The sequence below is a fragment of the Lepisosteus platostomus genome, chromosome 9 (genome assembly GCF_059453375.1).
Source record: "Lepisosteus platostomus isolate fLepPlt1 chromosome 9, fLepPlt1.hap1, whole genome shotgun sequence".
Classification (NCBI taxonomy): domain Eukaryota; kingdom Metazoa; phylum Chordata; class Actinopteri; order Semionotiformes; family Lepisosteidae; genus Lepisosteus; species Lepisosteus platostomus.
Genome location: NC_142619.1, coordinates 27,971,161 through 27,991,782, shown reverse-complemented (window position 1 = coordinate 27,991,782; position 20,622 = coordinate 27,971,161). Strand labels below are relative to the sequence as shown.

The following is a 20,622-nucleotide window of genomic DNA, read 5'->3' as shown; positions in this document are numbered from 1 at the left end:
AATTCAAGACAGAAAAATCCAGAAAAGATCAAATCAAACTATTTTAAATCCAGAGTACGCACATCGCTACAGCTACTGAATATTTGGTTGTTATGGTGAGCTGTTATTTAATCTGACTTTATTATATAAAATATTTATATTGCACTGAAAAGAGCAATCTATTGCAAAATATAAAAATACTCTATATCAAGGCCCAGAACTATTATCCAAAGGCAAATTCTTCTCACAAGTTAGCTAGAACTGTGGTTTAACACAGCCTTTACACCTAAGTCAGCTGAATAAAGTGGGGGTATACTTCAGATGGTTTTACAGCATTGTTATACAGCAGGTGATGAAGAGAAATCAAACTGGACAAAATTAATAAACTCCCAGAGAATGTTTTGGCAATAACAGTCCAATAAAACTTTCAAAACCAAAACCTTTTCAGGATGAAGCAAGTATGAGGATACGTTTGACAAACACTAAATTGTAGTTGCATGATTTAAAAACAGAATCTCTGTTTTGCATTTTTTAGACATAACAGCCCCACTGAGGTTTTACAATTAAATCCAAACTACTTACTGTATGTTGCAGAGCATGTGTGCAAACAGAATTCTGCAGGATCTAACCAAGGGATTTTTCTGACACCCTCTACTGTTTGCAAACAAACAGTATCTACTGTTTGCATCCTTCACTGATGTTTCATGCACAGTATGCCTCCTTGATTTAAAAGATTCAATCATTCTGTAAAGCTAGGAACAAAACTTCTTTTGAAACCGTACTTTAGAAGCTAAATAAATGAAGGAAATCCAGGAATTTATTTTAATTAAAAACACATACTTGGCATAACCCACAAAACAATAATCCTGATGGATGTTTCAGAACCTGCCGCTCTTTAAAATGAAATAAAAAAGTAAAGCAATGGCATCATATTGTATAGAATGTACAAAATACAACTAGGTGTTTGTTTTAATTTATCAATAAAGATGTCTGAGCCAGAAGTGTCTCTCCTGGGGAAAGAATTAAGTTAGTATCACCAGCTTGAGTTCCTCTGTACCTCTACACCAGTTCTATACTTCATCTGAAAATGGGTACAACTAGGAAATGGTTACCCTTTTTTCTACCATTACAAGGTATACTGTATGACTAAAAGGTGTATTTGGCGATTCAAAGTGAATGAGGCACATCGGGTATCTCAATCTAATTGTTCTGAGAGGAGCTTAGATGTGAAGAGGTCAAAATAAGACGTTCACCTCTCATAGAGGTCTGATTAGTGATTAGAACGGTAGAATGCAGGACTTTGCATTACTTATCACAGACAGGGTGGATGAACTTGTCGGCCATGGTCTCTACTGCCAAATTTGCCAGGAAGAGGAGAGATTGCTTACGAAATTCCTGTGCCTGTGTTTGGGTCGGTCAAATCCCTAAGCACAATGTGCAGGGAAATGGGTATCAAAAGTAATATCCTTTACTTTCATTTAGACCAACTTTAAAAAAAAAGCCAAGCCACTGAAAGATTTTAGAATATTCACTATCACACGGTACTTGCCGTAATCACTATTCCCTTTCCCCTTGTTACCGAAAATGAAACAAATCATTTTCACAGATGTTCAGGCGCATCCCGCTGATGGAAGGCGGGTAACCACAGTACTTCTCTCATTTTGGCAAGTTTTCAGAACGCGTAGTTTTTCGTGCCTGGTACGTAAGTCACAAGCGCGACATTTACTGTATATTGCACCAACAGCAATCGCCTTCAACGATGTTGCATGTTTAACCTTAAAGATTTAAATGTTTACTTCTTCGCTGCCCACTCTCACTGCCGCTGCCAGTGCATAAGAAATGAAACCTCTCACCTTTCTTTGCACATAAACTTCCCGTGATTACTTTCCTTCCAGATTCGACCTCGTACTTAGTCCAGTTAGAATACCTCTGTTCTCCCCTGAGGACCACTCGCAGGCCCTGTTTCTTGAGGAACAGCGGACGGTCGATGACCCCGAAAGTCCCATTGTCGTCGTAGCACTTCCAGCCAGGTGCGCTGGAACATCTGCCAATGGCGGCTAGGCGTGCGTGACGAGGAAGATCGCTACTCAAGTTGAACCACAAGCACAAGGAGGACTGAAGGTGGAGAAGTTTCAAGTCGTTTGTCCACGTCCACTGTTGATAGGGACTGGTCATGTTGCACTGGACAAGGACTACAGCCTTGTAAAGTGTCGAGAGACATAGCCTTTTTGACGTGTGGGCAATTAGGAACTCCTCTACAAATAAAAAACGTAATTACTAATACAGTAGTAATAATTCTTTTAATAATTCACGAATTATGTAAGGTTGCACAATAATAGCAGAAGATTTCGACGCATTTGCACAGCCCCCTTTCATGCAGAACTATAAATTACTAACATTTTACATTAACATTTTAATATAATAAATTATTATGACTGATCTGCGTAACTGCATTGATAAGATAATATTTACGTTAGGTAAAAAATGTACGACTTAAAAGTTACATTGTTTAACTTAATGGGAAGTTTTACTATTACGATGGTAAAAAAAAAATCAAGGTACTGTATACTATGTATATACTGTACTGTATAAAAGTGTTCAGCAATTTCAGCATACTGCACATCATCCAAAATCATTTCATAAGCATAAACCACTTTAGTTCGTATGTCTCACCTTCATCAAGTTCGGTGTTATTTTTGTTTCAGTATACAGTATGTCTTTCCAAAGCAGTTAGTAGGATTATTAGTGTAAAAACAATACAGGTTTATACATTATACACATTTATAGCTGTAAAACAGTAACTAATTCCCATCTTGAGGAAAATAATAAAGAAAAAAAACAAACCCAAGTATAAGAATAATACAGCACCTGCGTTTCAGAAAACATATACAGTAGACCATTAATAACCGTTGGATCTATTCTGAAATAATGATGTTATCATGATACCAAGACAATGTTAAGTGTACGTTGTTAGCATAACATACTACACCATTGTAAACAAAGATGCATACATTTAAAATCGATTTATGTAAATCAGAAGACACCCAGCAGCGTAATTAGACATTTTAATGTTTGTTTTAATAAGAAATAACATAAACATAATCAAGTATGTTGGCCCAATTTCATTGCCATTGTGTAAAGATGAAAACCAGGATAGGTTTCCGTTAGGATTTGGCAAACTTTAATCAACCATCAAAGCACGTTTTCGAAACCGGCTCCAGGTTGAAAACTACAGGATTAGAAAGGACACAGCAAAGCGCATTACTTACCTGTCCTAGTAAAAGTCAGGCAAAATAATATCGCAGTCAAAAACAAGGTATCCATTTTACTTGTACTACAGTTTCACGCTTCCACTAAATTACGATGAGCAAAGTTAAGGCTTGAAGAGGAAATGCGCCTTCAGGGGAAAAAGTCAATGACGAGCACTTCCTTCTATTCAATTGTTTTAGGAGTTTCATAGTATAATATCATTTAGTGGGACTCATCAAAATGGAAGTACTATCTTTTCGGAAATAGAAAAGTACATTGCAGCTGCAATACTGTGTCTCTTAACACCAGTTACTACCATATTTGTGGTGTGGAGGGCGTTAAAGTTAGCAATGGCAATTTACTTTAATTACATGTTTACGCCACCATCGTGATAGCAGGCAGGTAATTTAGAATCTGCTGAGTTACTGTGATCCTGTGAGCGTTACGATATACCACTTAAACCGCAGTGATGGTGCAGCAGGCACAGCAATATCCAAACTAAGTGTACTTTTAGTTTATGTCTGTTATGCATAAAATTCCAGAAAAGTTTGTATCCATCGCAGTTTATACGTACATACATTTGTACCCGATTCAATGTAATTTTACACTGTACATACAGTAATAACAATATTAAAGGGCAGTAAGGAAACTGGATAGTGTCTTCATTACAGTTAGCCCTGGAAAACTGAACAAAAATACATTTATATGTGCATTTCTGCAAGACATTGCTTAAGGTAGGGAAGAATTCTAAAAAAGAAGCATAGTGCACTACAGAAACAGAAACAGAAACATGAGACTTGATCTTTTAAAATAATATAGGTTTATTGGCAGTATAGAATATAAAGTCAACATCAATAGTTAACAATACAGAGCCTGTACAGCCTTACACTGCTCACTCTATCCCAGGAAACAAATATTCCCACAAGACACTCTAACCTGAGGACTCTGTGACTTCCTTTTTAAAGAATATATGTGTAACACTTATTTGAAAGCTGTGTGGCATGGCTTGTTTCACAGACAATATAACCTTGGTCTCACCTGACCACAAAGCTTCAACAGAGCCCACTCTACACCCTCCATAAGAGGAAGGCTTGTTAAAGTGTTTTACAGTAGCTGAAAAGGAGAAGATGATAAATGTTTTATTAAAGCATGGTATCAGAAAGAACTTTCAAATCAAGTGTAATATACTTCATTAAAAATAAAGACCATGTCTGTTGGGCTCAGAAGTGTACAGCGAAGTCAGAAAGTCAACACAATACAAACTGTGTTTGAAATGGTTTAAACCGGACCAATCCACCCAGAAACAGTTCACCCTGGATTTAAAAAATAACATCCCATGGTGTTTAAACTTGTCTTCAATGCAGGGCCTCATATTACACATGCATATGAGTACACAAAAAGCTCTAGACATTCAGAGCAAGTACTGTATCTTAACCTGATAATCAGCATTCATTTTTATAGCAGAGAGGTTGGATCAAAGAAAAGTGTAATAAAAAAACATCCCAGCTCAGCAGAGGAAAACAAACTTTAAGATTGTAACAAATATTTATGTACTGTACAATGTTACTGTACAGTATCTAGTGTTGACTGGATATATAATTTTCACAGTATCGATATTGCTACAAACATTAAGCCATAAATTGTACTGTTACTGGAGGCTACCATCTTAACTACTGTACCATTACAAAAATAACTTATAAATACAGGTTTCTACAGAAATGTCTCAGTTCTGTATAAAAAACAATAAGCTTCTTTAAACATTCCAATAGAAACACTTAAACATTTTCATAAGGGTAAGAATATTTCAACAACCTATTATGTATCTTACAGAGATTGATCATAAATTTGGTAGAAACAAATTATACTTTATAATATGGCATTTCTGACCTACAGTACCTGGATCAGATAACCACAAAATAATAAAGCAAATCTACACAGATGTAATTTGAAAAGATGAAATTAAAAAATGTTTCTGTTGGTGAAAGATCTAACAGTTTATACACTCCCAAAATAAATCATACTTGTATTAAGCAAAATGGCATTGTGAGTGTTTTAAGGACTTCTTATATATTAATGTAACAAAAAGGTTATGAAATTTAGCTCACAAATCTTACACATTTTGCTTTGTTCTGCTATTTTCACTTATTGTTTCCCCATTATATACAGGAACACAATTCAATCACAACTTTTAACTGACATTTTAGCTATTTTGTTTAAAATTAACAGTTAATCTTGATACATCAGTATTTTGTAGCTCTGAATGTAGATCCACAGATATGTACAATATAAGGAACAACCTGACAATGATTCAACTAGATCTGACTGGTGATTGTGACTGAAATTAGTTGAATGGTAAATATACTGTAGTAACCACTATGACATTTCATATTGACAGTTCATGACGGCCCTAATTTGCTTTGAACTGGTGTGATCAAGATTTTAGAGAATCTGATCAATGTGGTCAATGTGAAGTAATGATTGATAAAATGACAAGTTAGGCTTTTATTTATCCTAAACTAGACTGGATTAACAGTTATAATAGTAGAAAACATTAGTGAAAGCCTTGAACAAATTGTTCACAAAAAAAGTTGTTGATAAGATACAGATTTTGGAACTCCAGACTGTGCTTAAGATGCCTTAAGTCTTTTTAAGGCATTTCTCGAAAAGAGTAGGGGTGTAACCCCGGCGTCCTGGCCAAATTTCCCATTGGCCCTTACCAATCATGGCCTCCTAATAATCCCCATCTATGAATTGGCTTCATTACTCTCTGCTCTCCTCCCCACTAATAGCTGATGTGTGGTGAGCGTTCTGGCGCACTATGGCTGCCGTCGCATCATCCAGGTGGATGCTGCACATTGGTGGTGGTGGAGGGGAGACCATTACCTGTAAAGCGCTTTGAGTGGAGTCTCCAGAAAAGCGCTATATAAGTGTAAGCAATTATTATTATTATTATTTTGCAAAGTAGTGTACATTGTTAAGAGTTTTAATATAGGATAATTAAATGAACCATTTTTTTACACCTTATAAAATGAGTTGAACTGTCTTGAGGTGATTCTGATTGTTTTTTTTTATGTGCCAGATAGATAAATCAAAACCAGATCTATTAATGAATAGTATATTATACTGTAACAAACTTCCCAGGAACTGAGACTTCTTGCAAATTGGCTTACAGTATGATACCCCTATTTTTTAATGGTATCACCAATTTGCCCTGTTTCACCTGTGGCTAAAATCTCTAATCCACAGTAAATGAGCTGCAGATGGAAAATTAGTCTAGACTCCTACCAGTCACATCACCTAGAGTAATAGACACTGTAAGAAAGTCCACTGCTGAGTAACTGCTGAAGTGTTACAAGACTGGTCTTTGCCTTGTGTTAAAGGCAGTGAATAGAGAGTAAACTGGCTCATTTGGTCTCAAGACAAAAGCGTTCTTGGTGTGATTAAGAAACCAAAGGCACGAGGACCTGAATGACAAGACGTGTCCATCAATCACTTAAGTGTTGTGTCTGCGTTTCATAAAGCCACCCTACTGTAATTAGTGTCCATCGTTTCAAATTCATCTTTAACAATGAAAGTGGACCTACACTACCAGAAGTGCAGCTACTGTCATTCCATGTCAGTGTCTATGACCTAAATTTCTCCTTACACCACCTTTCATAATCACTTCTTATTTCACGTTCTTTGTGTTCCGAATCACAAAGTATTCATATTTTATTAATTGGCAAAGCAGATGAAGTACAAGCCAGCCCCAGCAACCTTTAAATAAGGTGTTAATGAATAATGTAGTCATTCAGTTTAGCAGCTCTGTTACTCTCTTACATACAATTTGTGGCATACATATGTTCAGTATATAGTTTTATGTATATAAATGGGTATATATTAGGTAGTTAACATATCACAACATTCATCTTGATTAATATATATATATTCAAAAGCTCATCATATGGCTTATATAGCCATCAGACCACATAGTGGATAATTTCTACAAACAGTAAACAATATACACTGACATTTTGGATTTTTACACAATAAGTAATGGGCATTGTGCATTGTACCTGCTACATACTGTAGATCTACTATAAATAGACAAATATATTTTTTAAAACCTTTGTATCACAAACAATAATTAAAAAAATCATTACATACAAAAAAGTTTCTAAATGTTTTCATAGTCAAACAGATATCTTTTTTTTCCCTAAAATTTTAAACACTTGCAGTTTCAGCAGCAAGATGTTATGTGGTCAAAAGATATGCCAGCCACATAATTTATAATAGCACTTTTACATTTACATTGTTTTCACATGTATATAAAGTAAAGCAGTTTGGTAACATTTACATACTGTACTGAACCCCAAATTCTCAACAACAACAAAAAAAATCCTCTGCATAAAACTGACTTTAGTGAAATAACATGTAAATATCACATTTTTATAAATACGGTACAAATTCATATCAGGTAAAGTCTGAAAATCTCAAAATATTAATTATAGCTGTTACCAGTAGTAGAAGTATTTGGGAGCAAAGCACACCAGCATCCATTACTTGCATTTGTTCCCTATTAGTTGTTTAATTCTACATAATCAAAAATTCTCACTTACATTTCTTAACCATCCAGTTTCGCTGATGCATATTTTAATATTTCATTATCTGAAAAAGGGCGCTTTGAAAAGGATCTGGTGTTGAAAGGGACTGTACTGCAGCACTGAAGGACGGACTAATCTTAGTGAAGCTCTGCTGCTGGGAACAGAACTTGACTGATAATTGATCAGGATAGCAGCAGTACGCTGGCACTGTGGATGGATCAATGAATCAGGCTTCGCTTACCTTGTATATGTGTTCCATGGTTCAAAAAGATGTGAAGCATTCTTGTACCAACAATCATCTTTTAATCCAACAATTTGCCCATTCTGATTCATAATTGGAATTCATTAAGTGGAAGTATACTGTAAATCATTGATGATTAAGTGAATGTGAAATAAGCAAAAACCCACCGAATACGAATGAGCTCAAAGGTTATTAGCAATGTTAATGACAGCACTTTATAGCACAGAAAATTTCAGACTGTTTCTTGGAGGCTATGGTTAGGGTTAGACAGCTTTTGCAGTCTGAGATCTATGAACCAGTGTGTAGTCTACAGGAGCAGTGCTACCCCAGGGACAGTTTTGCCTACTGTTTAAAGTGTAAAACAGTTAAAATATACTTTCTGTTTATAAATATACTGTTTTACTGTTTTACATATACTGTTTGTCTACTATATTTTCTTAATGTACCATACAGTACATACAGGAATGTATGTGAACAGCTATTAATCTGCATAAAGATCTGTGGACTTCAGTCTTAAAGTTGGATGAAATTATTGCTCTTTCCTCCTGTTACTGTGAGCATATTTGGAAAAAATAGAAAAGTGTGGGGTACAGTACAGATATTAAATGAAGAGGATACAATACGCTGTACAATAACTGATTAATGCAAATGTAACAGTAGTTTTCTGTTTGATGATCGACAAGTGATTATGTATTTTCCACATTCTGATGTTTACAAACTTAAATATACCTAAAAATATAATATTATGCATTGATATGCTAGCACTTGCTTTAACGTATGAACTGATTTTAACAGAACAAATACTTTAAACAGAAACCTCCTTTAATTGTAGCCCCAATAAATTTACTGTTTTGATCTTTGACATGGTCAGGATGTTGTAAAGATACGATGAACAGCCCTTTAAAATTTGTCATGATTTAACCCTGACAAATGGCTATATTAAACAGGCCATTATTAGGAAAAGTGTGTAAAACTGATTTGTAAATGTACCAATGTTGTGAGTGGCTTAACTACAAGACGAGGCTATCAAAGCCACCACCTTAAGCATAATAGGATTCAGTAATAAATATAAGCATTAAATGGCAAAGGAGCTTCTTTGGGAAACATTTCAAGCATCCTTCACATACCAAAAAGCCACAAGTAATACATGCCATATGTTCTAAAATATTTAGGCAGGATAGCTTGTTGTTGTCCATGTAGTTCATATTTTGGTAAAAGTTTTTTTTGTAGCTTTCTGTGTAATTGGCAGAAAAACAGGACAGCAAAATGAAAAAAAAAGTGTATTGAGTTGAAACAGAATTCCATGTTACCTGGACCTTCATATTTTTTGTCTGTCCATTTCTGGTTAACACCACTCTCCCCTACCTCTGTATTAACAATAATCATAGAACAAATTAACCAGAAAACCTATGAGTAATTCATAACCTGATTTGGTTTAAGCCTCCTGCTGCAGATGTGTCTGCTGGGACGGTTTGGCTCACAAATACTTCAACCACGTCGAGTAGAGTATAACAGTCTTTTGAATTGTAACTTCTGTCAGTTTGATCTCCCATTTTGCAAGCATTTAACTGATTCCCATTTTCTTTCAACTTACTATTTCATCAAAATCAAATAAGTAAAACTGGCTGTAGATACCAAATTCATTAGCATCAAGAACAGCCATTAGTTACTTATGCAGAAGCTGGATACTACTGGCAGAAGTCAAGAGTTGTTGGGTACTACTGGTACAACCATACTGTAAGAATACACTTAAACCTGCAGCACTGCAATGGCAATGAGATGGAATGCATAAATTCTTATAAGAAAAGCTTTTTTGAGGCAGATAAAAGAAAAGAAGGATATACTACATTCATTAATGGACACTCATCTTTCCAGGTTACCTGCCATCCTAACTTGTGCCACACAAGTTCATCTTAGAGAAACGCAACTGGATCGCACTCCTTGCGTGAGATGCTGCCAGTAGGTAATACAATTACCTTTCAACTCTTCCTCCAAATAAACGAAGACTTGGCAAAACAGCACAACAAATTATCACTGGCCAGCGTCGGTGGAGAGCCTGCTTTCGTAGAGACTCAAGGCATGGTGCACAAACTCGTACTGTTCACCTGTCTGGATCATGCCTCCTCTACACATGGAGAAGAAACAAAATGACAAAAAAGTCTCAGCATAATCAAAGCTAGGGGGAAGAACACATTATGCTCAAATGTACTCTAGACATGTTTTACCACATCTGTCCTCAGTATTTCTTTGTCTTCTGCATCTTCTGCAAACTACAGTACATCTACTACTGTCTGCAGCTGTATTCGCACACAGAGTTACACTTACTGTACAGTACACTGGCTATAGCAATGCTTTTCTTAAGCATGGATGAAAAAATAAACCAGAAAAGGAAATGCTTTACAACAGTCCACCACATACAGGTACATATCACATACTGTATTTCAACCACAGACCACAAGTATACATTCCATCATATACACATATACTTTATGTAGTAATCAAAGATAAAGATGTCGAGGAACTTGAAAGCATGATTAGTAGACGTGGGAACGGAACAGAATAATTGCAGCAGACTGGTGCAAATGGATTTATATAGGGGTAAAGCAAATATGAAGTATTGGCTTGTTATTATGAATTGTTACTTACTGACAATTACCCTAAAATACACTGCAGCATGACACTGTATTATAAAAGACAAATCACTTGTCCATGGCTACTTGCTTTGGCATTACATGTGCAAAAAGACCTGTTTTCTATAGAGCTGTGTTACAAAAAGTTAAGAGTGAATTAATGGTCTGTTCTTTCTTAGCCATGATTTTGCTCTTAACAGTCATGACCCGGGACAGTTTGTAAAGACTAATTATACTTATAATGTGGCCTGCAGAGATCTCATCCTGCTTAGTTTTACTTCTTTCCTGTTCTTCTCTGCTAACGGTAGCCCCTCCCAGGGACTGAGCACTAAATCATATTCAGACTGTGGAACACAATCTCTGACATCCTGTCTGCACAGACCAAAGGGGTCCTAACAGTGTTCCCAGCCCTCCACCCTTTAACATCATCACGCCTCTCTTTGCACAAGCACAGGAAAGTGTTTTTGACCACCACTGAGTATATGCACAACACTCAGACCAACACGTTAGTAAGGAATCCCTATTTTTCTGTGTTGCTCCTGCAGTTATTATTAAAACTGGAGAAAACAAAAAGTTAGATGTATTAAAATGTTGGGAAGAAGTTTTTTAATGTCCTATTGCATAACGCAGAGGAAGACAAAGTAAAAAAAATGTTTTCTGAGAATCAGCTGCTTCTATGTTTTCTGTGGTTCTTGCCATTAAATTAAAATAATGAAGAAATTAAAGTATACAATAGTGTCCTGTCCATGAAAACAAATAAAACGATGTACCCATGTACTTCTTATATCTCTCCTCAACTTCAGTGTGGCATTCCAGTATCACATCTGTGGTGGAATATACTGTATTTTCCCCAAAATCCAAAATGGCGGAGCCCCTGTGCCTACCTGTCAGCCCGAAGCTGGCACACAATGCCAAGCACATCAACCACCCCTTCTTCTTGAAGCTGGCGGCACCCGATCGTGGTGGCAATGAAACACCCAGTCCTGCCAATCCCGGCACTGCAGACACAGAGCAGTGTGAACAGAGGTGAAAGGCTAGACTTGGAATCAGAGGACATCCTGCGATTATCAGGCCTTCTGCCTAAGAAATGAACAGTGGTGCTCCAATTGTTCTAGCAATGCTAATTGTGTGAATCTGTGAAGGCTCTAAATGATTTGCAGCTTATTCCTATGCTGTTTTTTTTTTGTTTTGGAACGTAGTGTAGCAGTGATGCCACATATTATGAAGACCACATTGCCGGAGAGGAGTACGCTTTGAAGTGCAAAGGCAAATGTAATCACCTATAGCATTTTGTTTATATTCTTCACCAGCCTTAGATTAACTTAACCTGGATTCTGTGGCATTAAGCTAACAGAAGACAGAAGATTCTCCCTGGGTGGGGGGGGCTTGTTTACTGACAGTGGATGCTGGTACAGCTGGGTGACCAGGAGCAAGTGGGATAAAGCACCAAGGTCACGGAAATAAGAGTCATGTCCACCCTGGACAGCTGAACCCAAGCTGAACACTGTCCCTTAAAGCAGATATCAGGTGGTTCAATGCTGTGCAGAACCCAAACAATATACAACAATTTTACATTTCAAGTTCAGAACGGTTCCATTCTAAGGATTACACAGGGAACACTAACTCATCAGCCCTATAATAAGCCATGTTTTATTTTAACTTAAACACGAGTATATGGGGAAAATTCTCAGTCCCTTGAGTTCAAGCCGCCTACAACACTTCCCCAGTCCCCACCTGCAGTGAACTATGACCGGTCCCCTGGAGCCCGATACCCGGCGATCCTCCTCCACCTCTGTCATGAGCTGCAGCAGCGGCTGGGTGCTATCGGGGGTCTTGTGGTCTGGCCAGGACGTGTACCAGTAGTGCTTCACATTATGAGACTGGCCTCCTTGCTGTCATAACCAGAGCAAAAAAAAAAGGAAGCCCTTTGGAAGAGGAGTATAAAACGCTATTTCATAGAGTGCAGGCAGTCTCCCTCAAACTCAGCAGATTCTGATTTTCAGCTCGAGAGAGCACACACATCGGTCAACAAGAGACATTAAACAGCCTAAATGCACATTCCAATATACTAAACATGAATGGTACCACAATATCAGTGTCATTTTTACACTCAGGTGTTTACTGCTGTGTAGCTTTAAGGCTTTTATTTGTCATCAGGAAGCTGCTTATTTCTTGTAATGATAATGACAACCATCAGCCTATCCCAGAAGCACTAGGCAAAAGATAAGATGCCAGACAAACGAAACAGCTCATGTACCCTTAAAGTGAGTGCAGGCTCAATTTAGAGAAACTGATTAACCGAGCCAACATATCTCTGGAAGGTAGTGAGAACCAAGAACACCCACATGGACAGACCATGCAAACTCCATATAGAAGGTGCCACAGATAGGATTTAAAGCCAGGACCCCGGACTACAGCACCTGGTAACACTGTGGGTTTCATATTTGTACAGAATGCATAACACGATGAGAGCTTCCCTTGTTTTTATGAATAAGCTTGACAAAATAATGAAAAACATAATGAAAAACAAACACAAAGGAGTACACATAGAAAGAATAGGATCATTATGGTGTTTTTAAGACAGCAGAAATCTATGACTGCTCTGTCACAATTTTTTCTTATAGCAAAATGCAACCCAGTCGTATGTCTTTCAATAAGAAAGTAAAATAACAAATACAATATGATAAGTTTGATCTAGGAGGAACTGAATCTTCCACCTAGCCTTGTAAAGTAGATTTTGTATGTGCTGGCTGAGCTGCCACCAAAAGTCATTGTCCTAAAGAATGATAGTAATTATCACAATTACCAGACTCTCTATTACTATATACTGTATGGTATGGACATACTGTATATTTTAAACACACTGGCAATTGCCTTGTTCAAAACAAACCATCACTTATGAGAAAAGACTTATATTATTGTAAAGAGAACAATAAGGGAATATAGGTGCTGTGTAAAACAAAGGCAACTTTACATTGTTAAGAAGGCAGAGCTGACATTCATTGCTGTTCTCCAAACACCTACATGACATCTACTATTACATTATTATTTACAGTACATTACATTTACTATCTACTTTTTTAAGGTCACTTTATAGGCCATACTGTATACTGTACAATTTCTTGTATTAGGAATTTGTCTTTTCACATACCCCAACTTGCTCTCCATGAGACACACAGACAGGGAGAGAAGCTTGGGGTCAGAGCGCAGGGTCAGCCATTTATACGGCACCCCCAAAGCAGTTGGGGTTAAGGGCCTTGCTCGGGGGCCCAACGGAGAAGGATTCCTCTGACAGCCGCAGGATACGAACCGGCAACCTTCCAGCCACAGGCGCAGATCCTTAGGCGCAGAGCCACCGCATCGCCCTCAGTTCTGATTTACAATGTGTAACAGCCAAAGAAAAAAAAAGCAATCTAATTTCAAGTACCTTGCCATTTAAGAAAATGTACTGGACAGTATGCAGTATGTTCTAGAAATTTACTTTGCTAGACAACAAGCAAAATATTTATGTGCGGCAGACACTTTCAGTCCCTTTTTTTTCCTTAGACAGCATACTTGTGGCTCACTCAGTCTGCAGTGACTTCAAGACAGTCTTGTTTTTCTTTGGTGCATTCAATCTTTTAAAGCATTTCCTTCTATTTCACATATTTTAATAATGTTGTAAAGTCAGAGAAGATGATGTAGGGATTAAACACATCTGTTACAACACAAAGCTTCTGTGCTTGTTTGGCAACATCTGATAAGAAGCTGTATTTTTAACTATCGAGGAAACATCGCTGTCCTCACAACGTAGTGACAGCAACAACAGCTGGATTAATAGGCATCAATAGTGTTCTTTATTTCCTTTCCTTTTGCCTCTAATACCGTCTCCAGCACACCCAGAATAAAGTTCCAACCACACGCATTTGTTTCGCTTGAGCTGTGACCATTTAATGTTCGAATCTTAACTGTAGTTCTCAGCAAACTTGGCACTGAACTCGCGGTTACCTTCAGAGTCAGGCTGCGGATGGTGTAATGGTCGCAATCCTTGACACCATTCACAAGAACCTCCACCTTCCCATATATGCCTCGTTTCTCTGGCCAGTAGAGCACACATTTCTAGGAAAGAAAAGAAAATGAGATTACCGTCTCTGCCTTTCATACCTCGAGCTCTGGCTCCTGGCCTCATCATACTGTACCATGGGCAAACCCACTCTTTTGTGCAGGATTACCATTATTTTTTAACACAGTGCTTTCCAGAACCAATTTGAAGCATTTTTTTTTCCTAAAAAGGCTTTACCACAATATCTTAAAGTGTTCCTTCCTTTTCTGTGTTTTCAGAATGTGACCATCAATCTGGTTAAATAAAGCTTGACTATCCAAAAAACCGACAAGACCATACAAGTACAGGCAAAAACTGCTTTGAGCTTTAGAACGCACTTCATAAATGATGGTATGAAAATAAGCAATTCAATTCAGTCAAAGCAAAACGCATCTCCCTGCATTTTGAGAACGCTACAGTACATCTATAAATGAGACTATCCCTCGAAATGAAAGCCTCATCCAGCCCATAAAGATCATTTTACTTGTATAGTGTACCAACACCCCTTTTTAAAAAAGATTTAAGAAAAAGTAGGAAAAAAATAAACCAATTATTTAAGAAGCAAATTTGTGCTAACTTACCTCAGATACTGTAGTTCAAACAGCGCTTTTCAGTAAGTGAAGCCAGAAAAACAAATAACTCTGCGAAGCATCTTTAAATGCTCGGAAAAGGCACCCATTGTTTAACAAATCAGTGTTATCAAACGCTCAAATCAGAGGCCCCAGAGGAGCGGGCCACTCCTTGACTATCCAGAGTTCATTGTTAGTGTGTAAGAGACGTCAGTGGCTAATTAAGAACAGCACCTCAGCCCACTTCTGACAGGCCCAGATAAAGAAGGCCACTGTGATGTCCACAGTCTGATCCCAGGGGCGTTATTCTTTATACTGGACCAGCTGGGCCTGGCCAGACAACTGAAGTTTCTGTTCATCTGACTGTCCCATTCCATTGCATTGTGATCTATTTTTAGCTCCTGAATTCCACCGCGTTCTGCTCCTGCCAACGTCTGGAGAAAGTGCCCTGGTGAACAATACTGTGTTCTTTCTAGCACTTGTCAGAGTAGTGTGCTGGTCTGCCATTAAGACTGTCTCCGTGACAACACTGTTTGTGCACTGAGACATGAGCCAGTGGATTTAAAAGATCTTCCCATAATGTACCTTAACACAGTCAAATGCCTTCGATCAATGTTGAAAAGCAAAATGGGCTGTATTTAAAACAATATTAGGAGATCGCTGGTGATTTCCAATGAGAAGTTTTAGTGTATTTTAAAGAGTCACATTTTCCCAGATTAAGTGCAAATCAATCATTATTTACAGTACTTTCTTTTAATCACCTTTGTCATCTTGGAGCAAAGAAAATTTGCCCTTTGTGTTTATATTTGTATTACTGTACATAAGTATTGTTAATAGCATTTGTTTTGATTGCTTTTTTGTATTTATTACCATTGTGGACCCACCTTGTTTTCCTTGACTGTTACTTCCACCATTTTGTGTCAGGTTACAGAACCTGATTTACCTCTGGCTTAAATGGAGGCTTACTTGTCCATCAAGAAGATTAAAGGGTGGAGTTCAGGGTGTTTAAAGGGGAACTGCACTTCCCAGACCAATTTCTCAGACAAGTTATTAAATCACAATTCAAATAAGTGAATTGATAGTATGACAAAATTTTACAAATTCTGAGTTAAGCACAAAATTGTGACCTTTGTGAAAGACCCCTGGTTGCAATGTGACGCAGCCCTTCCTGCTCACTAGTCAATGAAATGACAAATATAATGAGATGTACAGTACAAGCAAATACGTTCAGGTTGTGCAGCAGAAATTTCAACACAGAAATGTTCCAATGTGATTAATAATAATAATAATAACAATAATAATAATAATAATAATAATAATAATAGCTATCAGTTGGGAGGTGAACAGAGTGATGAAGCCAATGCAGAAATGGGGATTATTAGGAGGCCATGACTGGTAAGGGCCAACAGAAAATTTGGCCAGGACACTGGGGTAACACCCCTACTCTTTTCAAGAAACACCCTGCCTTCCACCTTTTTAATGACCACAGAAAGTCAGAACCTCAGTTTTACATCTCATCCGAAGGCTTGCACCTTTATTCAGTATAGTCCTAATGCCCCATCACTATACTAGGGTATTAAGACTCACACCCTACTGTGAGCACCCCCTACTGGCCCCACTAATACCTCTTCCAGTAGCAATCTACTTTTTCCCTGGAGGTCTCCCATCCAGGTACTGACCACACTCACATCTGCTGAGCTTCAGTAGGCTGCCAGTTGTGAGTTGCAGGGTGATATGGCTGCTGGCAGAGTTAGCAAGTAAGTAGTATTTGTTGGCAAAACCAATATTTCGATGGGATTAAAAGAGATGTGTTCACAAGCCTGCTTTTTTCCAATGTCATAAGGCCGCTTCATATCACCAGGAATTTTGATGCCTCACAAAATCACAGAATATAGCCCTGCGCATAAGTGGAAATCTAGTCTATTTCGTGATGTAAATTGAAGGTTTTACATGTTACTGTGTACATTTTACTTTCCTTCTGGTTTGAAATGCACTCTTCAATGCCGATACTTTCTAACCCCGAAATATAAAAATGATGTTGCAGCTCCCCTTTAACCTGGCACTCCTTGTCTTTGCAGTGAGTATACCTTTACTATTATATGGCTTGGTTTATTGTAGTTTTGATGATAATAATAATAATTGCTTACACTTATATAGCACTTTTCTGGACACTCCACTCAAAGCTCTTTACAGGTAATGGGGACTCCCCTCCACCACCAATGTGCAGCCCCACCTGGATGATGCGACGGCAGCCATAGTGCGCCAGTAGGGAGGAGAACAGAGTGATAAAGCCAATTCATACAGTAGATGGGTATTGATGTATTTAAACTAGTTGGTAGGACAGCAGGTTCTTTTAATTGTTTTGTCTTTTTTCCCTTCTGTAAACCATTTTCTGTGGCAGTGCACTTCAGTAAAAAGTCACTGTTTTTCACTGGACTTTATTTTTTCATCTGGCCTATATTCTTCTTGATGTCTGTGACCTCCCCTGAACTTTGGGTGATTTAGTCCCAAATAAAAAATATCCTGATAATCATGTGATATACAGTACATACAAAACACAGATGCAAGAGAATAGAAAAGTATTTCAAGAGAAGATTTCAGCAGGTAAGCAAAAGAAGAAACAGGAGTGTTACTTCAATCCATCTTCGCCTCTGGTCTCCTCTACAGTAAGAAGGTAGTAGGTTGGGACGAGAGGGCTTTTTTTGTTGTAACCACATTCCCAAAAAGGTGTGGGAAGTCACTGGTTGTCCTCAGTCTCCTGGCCAATCAAAGGAAGACAACTGATTGGGTGATGGTGAAAACCAGGAAGCAGAGGCTTCCAGTTGGCCCTTATCCTCTGCCCCTTAAAGGGAGTAAAGGGAGTAAGGAAGTGAGTGAAAAACCAACGAGTATGTGGACACGTATCGTGAGTTTATTTTGGAAAAGAGTTTTGGAATTGTATGATGTATGAATTTTGTTTTAAAGCCAGTTCTCAGATTCACTTCCCAGTTATTTATGGAGAGGACATTAGATTAAAAAAGTGCAGGTAGAGCTCAACGAGGAGCTTAGATTTTGTTTTGATTCCTTGTTTTTACTCACATTATATAAAAAGAACACCTTTTACCTTGTTTATGTGTCTGGTTTGCCTGTTTTCAATACCTACTATGCCACCTGGTTCCTGGGTATATTACAATAGCTACAGTATTACATTTTAAGTACTGAATGTAGTGAATTTGTGGATATTAATAGTTCTGTTATCTCTGAGAAAGTTTCCTTTTATTAATTTACAATGCAGAGATGCTTCTCTTTCTTATTTGGATGAATTTTTGTACACAACCAAATGTTGTCTTCTAGCATTAGTTTAGGGTAGGATCAACTGTGGAAGACTTGCCATAAAATAAATAAATCCTAATAAGGATAAAATATAGTTTAAATCATTTATATTTACTAATGTAAAATAACATTTATGGTCATTTCTGTGTATGTTAAGTTGGTTAAAGCTAAATCTATTGGAAGAGGACAGAATTTATGATGATAGACTCTTGCTCTCACCCCTTTCATAAGGACTAATTTGAAAGTAGTAGTTTCAGTATCTTTATGTCTGCTTATTAGTTTGTAATGAGCATTTCTTTTAAGATATTACTCATTAATGTCTCTATCATCTGATAATTCATGGAAGATTAAGGAAGAAGACACAGTGCTCTGTACCTGACTACCAGGGGTTTTATTATTTATCCTTTTTAAATAGTTTTTTATTCAACCCTGCCTCAGAACCTACTTACCTGTAAGTATTTTTAAACATTTATTTATAACAATATAATATTGATATTAATTGGCTAACATGGGGAGATTCCCAAATGAATGTTTGTTTAGAAATTACATTCATATATAGTATATTGCTAAAATTTACTGTGCAATATAGGCAGACTGCAATTTTTTAGGTTTAATTTCTGTGAATGTAGATGGAAGCCTATGGATCATAATCCTATGGACAGCTTATGGACAGAAATGTTTTTCTGCATAAATTTGTGAAACAATTTGCTTGTGAAACACTTGATTTGAAACGTGTGATTAAGAAAACTTTTGGTTGAAAAAGTGTTTTGTGGTTCAAACTCCAAAATTTTCCAGGGATGCCAAATTTTTATGTTTATTAGAAACATTATCTTATACAGGTTCACTATTTCATTTTCCTAGCCTACAGAAGATGTTTCTAATAAACATTAAAATCAATTACTGTTAAAGGAGAGTCCAAGAATTTTAGCATTAGGGTTTTGAAATAGAATGCTATTATCCTCTGTCAAATCCTTTCACATAAAAATAAAACAAATGCAGATTAATTAAATATCAATTAAAATATTAATTATAACTTGGCATGTATTTTTGTTTCCACTGTTAGTAATAAAATGCAGTTATGAACACTGTTAAGATAAAACAAATGTTTTTTTTTGTGAGGATATTACAATTATTTTAAAACATGTGTGTACATGTTTTAAAATACAGTAAATGTACAGTAAATGTGTAACAAAAGGTGCATTTACAGTATTAGCTTATGAGTGAACTGCTCCTGAGCTAGTTGTGAAATTTGAAAAAAATCCATGAGGAATAATGTTTGTGCTTTTGCCTTCTGATTTTATCTTGTGCCACTCAGAGATGGTTTATACACATTGAATGAAGACGTTTTACAAATAAGCCTGAAACCTGACAATTAACAAGATAGTGTGTTTCATTCTGGTTCAACCTAGCAAATTCCTTCAAAACCATACAATGGATAATTTCCTTTACTTTAACAAGATAGAGTACGATGCATTTGCAAAATGTTTCCACCACATTATAAGAAACCGCTGAGTCATAGGAGTCTGAATACAGTCCTTCTGCGCTCTAGCAAGAGACTTGGTTTTGACTTAAGCTCCGTCCTATTACAGACATCCAGCTGGCTTGGTGGGATTAAACATATGTTTGATACATTGCATATGGCAAGAATAATGTTTTAAAATTCTTCAGGATGTTTGCTAATTTCTCACTAGATCTCTCAGGCCTCACCTCATTCTTCTCTTTCAGCTTGGTGATCATGACAATGACTGGGGACTCCTCCTGCCAGGCCATCTGCCAGAAGTCATTAACCGTGTTGATCATGGGGCCCTGAGTGGCGATGTACATCTTCTCATCTCCCAGGTAGCCCTGCAAGGGGCACAGTTCAGCTTTCTTAACCACGTTAAAACTGCATTTCAGGCTCAAAATGGCCCTGTCAATTGGAAATGCACTGAAATAACGGAGAGCACCAGTTTTTGTACCTGCTTCCAATGGAAATTAC

At 37.3% G+C, this 20,622-nt stretch overlaps 2 protein-coding genes across 2 annotated transcripts in view; both read right to left on the bottom strand.

Annotated features, from left to right (window-relative positions):
* The window catches only part of LOC148654703 (receptor-type tyrosine-protein phosphatase beta-like), a 56,869-nt gene extending 53,476 nt beyond the window's left edge, over nucleotides 1-3,393 (bottom strand). Inside the window, exons 1-2 of the mRNA XM_088644557.1 lie at nucleotides 3,249-3,393; nucleotides 1,833-2,234 (exon numbers count right to left, since the gene is read on the bottom strand). Coding sequence (XP_088500683.1) covers nucleotides 1,833-2,234; nucleotides 3,249-3,303 — 457 coding nt within the window. The 5' untranslated portion in view covers nucleotides 3,304-3,393. The remainder of the gene's footprint in view (nucleotides 1-1,832; nucleotides 2,235-3,248) is intronic.
* Nucleotides 3,394-6,286: 2,893 nt separating this feature from the next.
* The window catches only part of ptprr (protein tyrosine phosphatase receptor type R), a 91,812-nt gene continuing 77,476 nt past the window's right edge, over nucleotides 6,287-20,622 (bottom strand). The window contains exons 10-14 of the mRNA XM_088644556.1: nucleotides 20,352-20,489; nucleotides 14,670-14,780; nucleotides 12,417-12,574; nucleotides 11,567-11,680; nucleotides 6,287-10,177 (exon numbers count right to left, since the gene is read on the bottom strand). Of these exons, the coding sequence (XP_088500682.1) occupies nucleotides 10,084-10,177; nucleotides 11,567-11,680; nucleotides 12,417-12,574; nucleotides 14,670-14,780; nucleotides 20,352-20,489 (615 nt within the window). The 3' untranslated portion in view covers nucleotides 6,287-10,083. The remainder of the gene's footprint in view (nucleotides 10,178-11,566; nucleotides 11,681-12,416; nucleotides 12,575-14,669; nucleotides 14,781-20,351; nucleotides 20,490-20,622) is intronic.